Consider the following 5,408-nt stretch of genomic DNA (forward strand, 5'->3'; position numbering starts at 1 on the left):
TAGTGAGGACAGCGTGTACTGGCCTCGAGGACCAGTTTCTAGTCTGGTTCAGCGCTCAACACCGCCGCTCCTGACCTCTGGTGAGGTGGTGCTCCGACGACAGCGCCATCTATGGAGTGGATATGTCGGGCGTTTGTATCTGAGCCTGTGAGTGTGGTGTATTAGTGTTCCTGTTATTAATGACGTGTCTGCTTACAGAGCCGACCTGGGACCACTGTGTTGAGGGTGGAGTCAGTCTACCCGAGGCAGCCAGTCTCCATACAGTGAAGTTTGCTGCAGCTGTCGTGACGTCGTCCCCCCGGAAGAACACTGTGGTGTGTTAAGCCTGCCAGTGGAGTGGCAGTGGAAGGATTTACCCGGGACCGACGGTTGGAGACGATAATCCACTGGGGTATTGAGGACAGGAGGGCGATTGGTGATATCACACGAGACTCCTGTCTAGGGCGTACCCCTTATATCGTTCGTGGAGTGGCCGTACCAGCCTTGGTGGCTCTGTACCCGCCAGCAGACCTGCTGGACGTGTGGTTGACGGCCTCCACGACGGTGCCCCCAGTGGACCTGTGTTGTGGCTGACCTGTGGCCAGGGTAGACTCGGCGTTCTCAGAGGACACGTCTTGAGGCCACGAAGAAAGCGCCGCGGACTCAGCATCTAGCTTCAAGGATCCATAGTCTCCAGCAGAAGACTAACAGTGTGGGTCCCCTTTGTAAAGTGTTAATACCCTTCCCCCTTGTGTACGTTTTACTTTTATATATTTAAATGGTGGAGGTTATATTATATTATATTAAGTTATTACCTTTCTTTCCCTACTCCCTTTAAGTTACTTGCGTCACGGATCGCATCCCTTGATAGCCTCTACTGGCTTGGGGCCGGATATATATCTTCCTCTAACTACATCAGAGTAAGAACCCCGTTGCGTCCCGAGAGGGCCGTAACAGACTCGAACACAGGAAGAGGAAATCAGTGTTCAAGAAAGGTTGGAAAGTTGTCATCTCTTCTGTGCCTCGTTTTCTCTTGCTTCTCTACTTTAATTTATCATCATTCTTGCCTTGTTCTTCGTATTTCTTTATCCTTATCCTTCCTGCTTAGCTTACTCTCTCATTTTCATACTGTTTTTAACTCTTCTTCTTCCTTATCTCTCTTCAGTACCACACATAGTACCCACATAGTGGCCTGACATAGTGCCCACATAGTGCCCACATAGTGCCCCACTCAGCCACATCTTTCCAATCTTCATTTCTCATCTGGAAGTGAAGTAGACTTCGCTTTCTCCCAGCACTCAACCCGCTCTCTCAGAGTGTGTGTGTGTGTGTGTGTGTGTGTGTGTGTGTGGCCCTATTCATTTATCTGTCTTCTTTAGTGCCTCCTTTCCTGCCCGGCCACCTCTCCTTGAGTGCATTTTTGCTCCCAGCTGGGAGCGCCTGAAGGTCCTCAGTCTCATAACTGTCGCTCTTAGGAAGAATATAGTAGGCATACTGCTGCGGGCTCGCCATAGCCCGTGCTACTTGGAACTTTTTGCTCCGGGGCCGTTTTCTATGTCTTTTTCTTTGTCATGGGACAAAGTGTTGTACTAGATTGGTAGAAATAGGTTATGTTGAGATGATTTCGGGGCTTAGCGTCCCCGCGGCCCGGTCCTCGACCAAGCCTCCTTTAATTTTTTTTTACTATTAAAGTTCCCAGCCATATTTATAATTTGCTCAGATAATGGCACCTTTCATCATGGCACTTCAGATAATGGCACCTTTCATCATGACACTTCAGATAATGGCACCTTTCATCATGACACTTCAGATCATGGCACCTTTCATCATGACACTTCAGATCATGGCACCTTTCATCATGACACTTCAGATCATGGCACCTTTCATCATGACACTTCAGATCATGGCACCTTTCATCATGACACTTCAGATCATGGCACCTTTCATCATGACACTTCAGATCATGGCACCTTTCATCATGGCACTTCATATCATGGCTCTTCAGATCATGGCACCTTTCATCATGGCACTTCAGATCATGGCACCTTTCATCATGACACTTCAGATCATGGCACCTTTCATCATGGCACTTCAGATCATGGCACCTTTCATCATGACACTTCAGATCATGGCACCTTTCATCATGGCACTTCAGATCATGGCACCTTTCATCATGACACTTCAGATCATGGCACCTTTCATCATGACACTTCAGATCATGGCACCTTTCATCATGACACTTCAGATCATGGCACCTTTCATCATGGCACTTCAGATCATGGCACCTTTCATCATGACACTTCAGATCATGGCACCTTTCATCATGACACTTCAGATCATGTCACCTTTCATCATGACACTTCAGATCATGGCACCTTTCATCATGACACTTCAGATCATGGCACCTTTCATCATGACACTTCAGATCATGGCACCTTTCATCATGGCACTTCAGATCATGGCACTTCAGATCATGGCACCTTTCATCATGACACTTCAGATCATGGCACCTTTCATCATGGCACTTCAGATCATGGCACCTTTCATCATGACACTTCAGATCATGGCACCTTTCATCATGACACTTCAGATCATGGCACCTTTCATCATGACACTTCAGATCATGGCACCTTTCATCATGGCACTTCAGATCATGGCACCTTTCATCATGACACTTCATATCATGGCACCTTTCATCATGGCACTTCAGATCATGGCACCTTCATCATGGCACTTCAGATCATGGCACCTTTCATCATGGCACTTCATATCATGGCACTTCAGATCATGGCACCTTTCATCATGGCACTTCAGAATCATGGCACCTTTCATCATGGCACTTCAGATCATGGCACCTTTCATCATGACACTTCAGATCATGGCACCTTTCATCAAGGCACTTCAGATCATGGCACTTCAGATCATGGCACCTTTCATCATGACACTTCAGATCATGGCACCTTTCATCATGGCACTTCAGATCATGGCACCTTTCATCATGACACTTCAGATCATGGCACCTTTCATCATGACACTTCAGATCATGGCACCTTTCATCATGACACTTCAGATCATGGCACCTTTCATCATGGCACTTCAGATCATGGCACCTTTCATCATGACACTTCAGATCATGGCTCCTTTCATCATGACACTTCAGATCATGTCACCTTTCATCATGACACTTCAGATCATGGCACCTTTCATCATGACACTTCAGATCATGGCACCTTTCATCATGACACTTCAGATCATGGCACCTTTCATCATGGCACTTCAGATCATGGCACCTTCATCATGACACTTCAGATCATGGCACCTTTCATCATGACACTTCAGATCATGGCACCTTTCATCAGTGACACTTCAGATCATGGCACCTTTCATCATGGCACTTCAGATCATGGCACCTTTCATCATGACACTTCAGATCATGGCACCTTTCATCATGACACTTCAGATCATGGCACCTTTCATCATGACACTTCAGATCATGGCACCTTTCATCATGACACTTCAGATCATGGCACCTTTCATCATGGACACTTCAGATCATGGCACCTTTCATCATGGCACTTCAGATCATGGCACCTTTCATCATGGCACTTCAGATCATGGCACCTTTCATCATGACACTTCAGATCATGGCACCTTTCATCATGGCACTTCAGATCATGGCACCTTTCATCATGACACTTCAGATCATGGCACCTTTCATCATGGACACTTCAGATCATGGCCATCCTTTCATCATGGACACTTCAGATCATGGCACCTTTCATCATGACACTTCAGATCATGGCACCTTTCATCATGACACTTCAGATCATGGCACCTTTCATCATGACACTTCAGATCATGGCACCTTTCATCATGACACTTCAGATCATGGCACCTTTCATCATGGCACTTCATATCATGGCATCTTCAGATCATGGCACCTTTCATCATGGCACTTCAGATCATGGCACCTTTCATCATGACACTTCAGATCATGGCACCTTTCATCATGCACTTCAGATCATGGCACCTTTCATCATGACACTTCAGATCATGGCACCTTTCATCATGGCACTTCAGATCATGGCACCTTTCATCATGACACTTCAGATCATGGCACCTTTCATCATGACACTTCAGATCATGGCACCTTTCATCATGACACTTCAGATCATGGCACCTTTCATCATGGCACTTCAGATCATGGCACCTTTCATCATGACACTTCAGATCATGGCACCTTTCATCATGACACTTCAGATCATGGCACCTTTCATCATGACACTTCAGATCATGGCACCTTTCATCATGACACTTCAGATCATGGCACCTTTCATCATGACACTTCAGATCATGGCACCTTTCATCATGGCACTTCAGATCATGGCACTTCAGATCATGGCACCTTTCATCATGACACTTCAGATCATGGCACCTTTCATCATGGCACTTCAGATCATGGCACCTTTCATCATGACACTTCAGATCATGGCACCTTTCATCATGACACTTCAGATCATGGCACCTTTCATCATGACACTTCAGATCATGGCACCTTTCATCATGGCACTTCAGATCATGGCACCTTTCATCATGACACTTCATATCATGGCACCTTTCATCATGGCACTTCAGATCATGGCACCTTTCATCATGGCACTTCAGATCATGGCACCTTTCATCATGGCACTTCATATCATGGCACTTCAGATCATGGCACCTTTCATCATGGCACTTCAGATCATGGCACCTTTCATCATGGCACTTCAGATCATGGCACCTTTCATCATGACACTTCAGATCATGGCACCTTTCATCAAGGCACTTCAGATCATGGCACTTCAGATCATGGCACCTTTCATCATGACACTTCAGATCATGGCACCTTTCATCATGGCACTTCAGATCATGGCACCTTTCATCATGACACTTCAGATCATGGCACCTTTCATCATGACACTTCAGATCATGGCACCTTTCATCATGACACTTCAGATCATGGCACCTTTCATCATGGCACTTCAGATCATGGCACCTTTCATCATGACACTTCAGATCATGGCTCCTTTCATCATGACACTTCAGATCATGTCACCTTTCATCATGACACTTCAGATCATGGCACCTTTCATCATGACACTTCAGATCATGGCACCTTTCATCATGACACTTCAGATCATGGCACCTTTCATCATGGCACTTCAGATCATGGCACTTCAGATCATGGCACCTTTCATCATGACACTTCAGATCATGGCACCTTTCATCATGACACTTCAGATCATGGCACCTTTCATCGTGACACTTCAGATCATGGCACCTTTCATCATGGCACTTCAGATCATGGCACCTTTCATCATGACACTTCAGATCATGGCACCTTTCATCATGACACTTCAGATCATGGCACCTTTCATCATGACACTTCA

At 46.0% G+C, this 5,408-nt stretch overlaps 1 protein-coding gene across 1 annotated transcript; it reads left to right on the plus strand.

The window, feature by feature from the left end:
- Window positions 1-1,702: 1,702 nt before the first annotated feature.
- Window positions 1,703-3,280, plus strand: LOC138371593 (uncharacterized). Its single transcript, XM_069336495.1, has one exon. It carries the CDS (start codon window positions 1,703-1,705, stop codon window positions 3,278-3,280), a length of 1,578 nt encoding a protein of 525 aa, XP_069192596.1.
- The last annotated feature ends 2,128 nt before the right edge of the window (window positions 3,281-5,408 follow it).

Source organism: Procambarus clarkii, chromosome 4, assembly GCF_040958095.1.
Source record: "Procambarus clarkii isolate CNS0578487 chromosome 4, FALCON_Pclarkii_2.0, whole genome shotgun sequence".
Classification (NCBI taxonomy): domain Eukaryota; kingdom Metazoa; phylum Arthropoda; class Malacostraca; order Decapoda; family Cambaridae; genus Procambarus; species Procambarus clarkii.

Excerpts from the sequence above, each read along its gene's own strand:
- LOC138371593 (XM_069336495.1), top strand. The coding sequence starts at position 1,703 with ATGGCACCTTTCATCATGGCACTTCAGATAATGGCACCTTTCATCATG.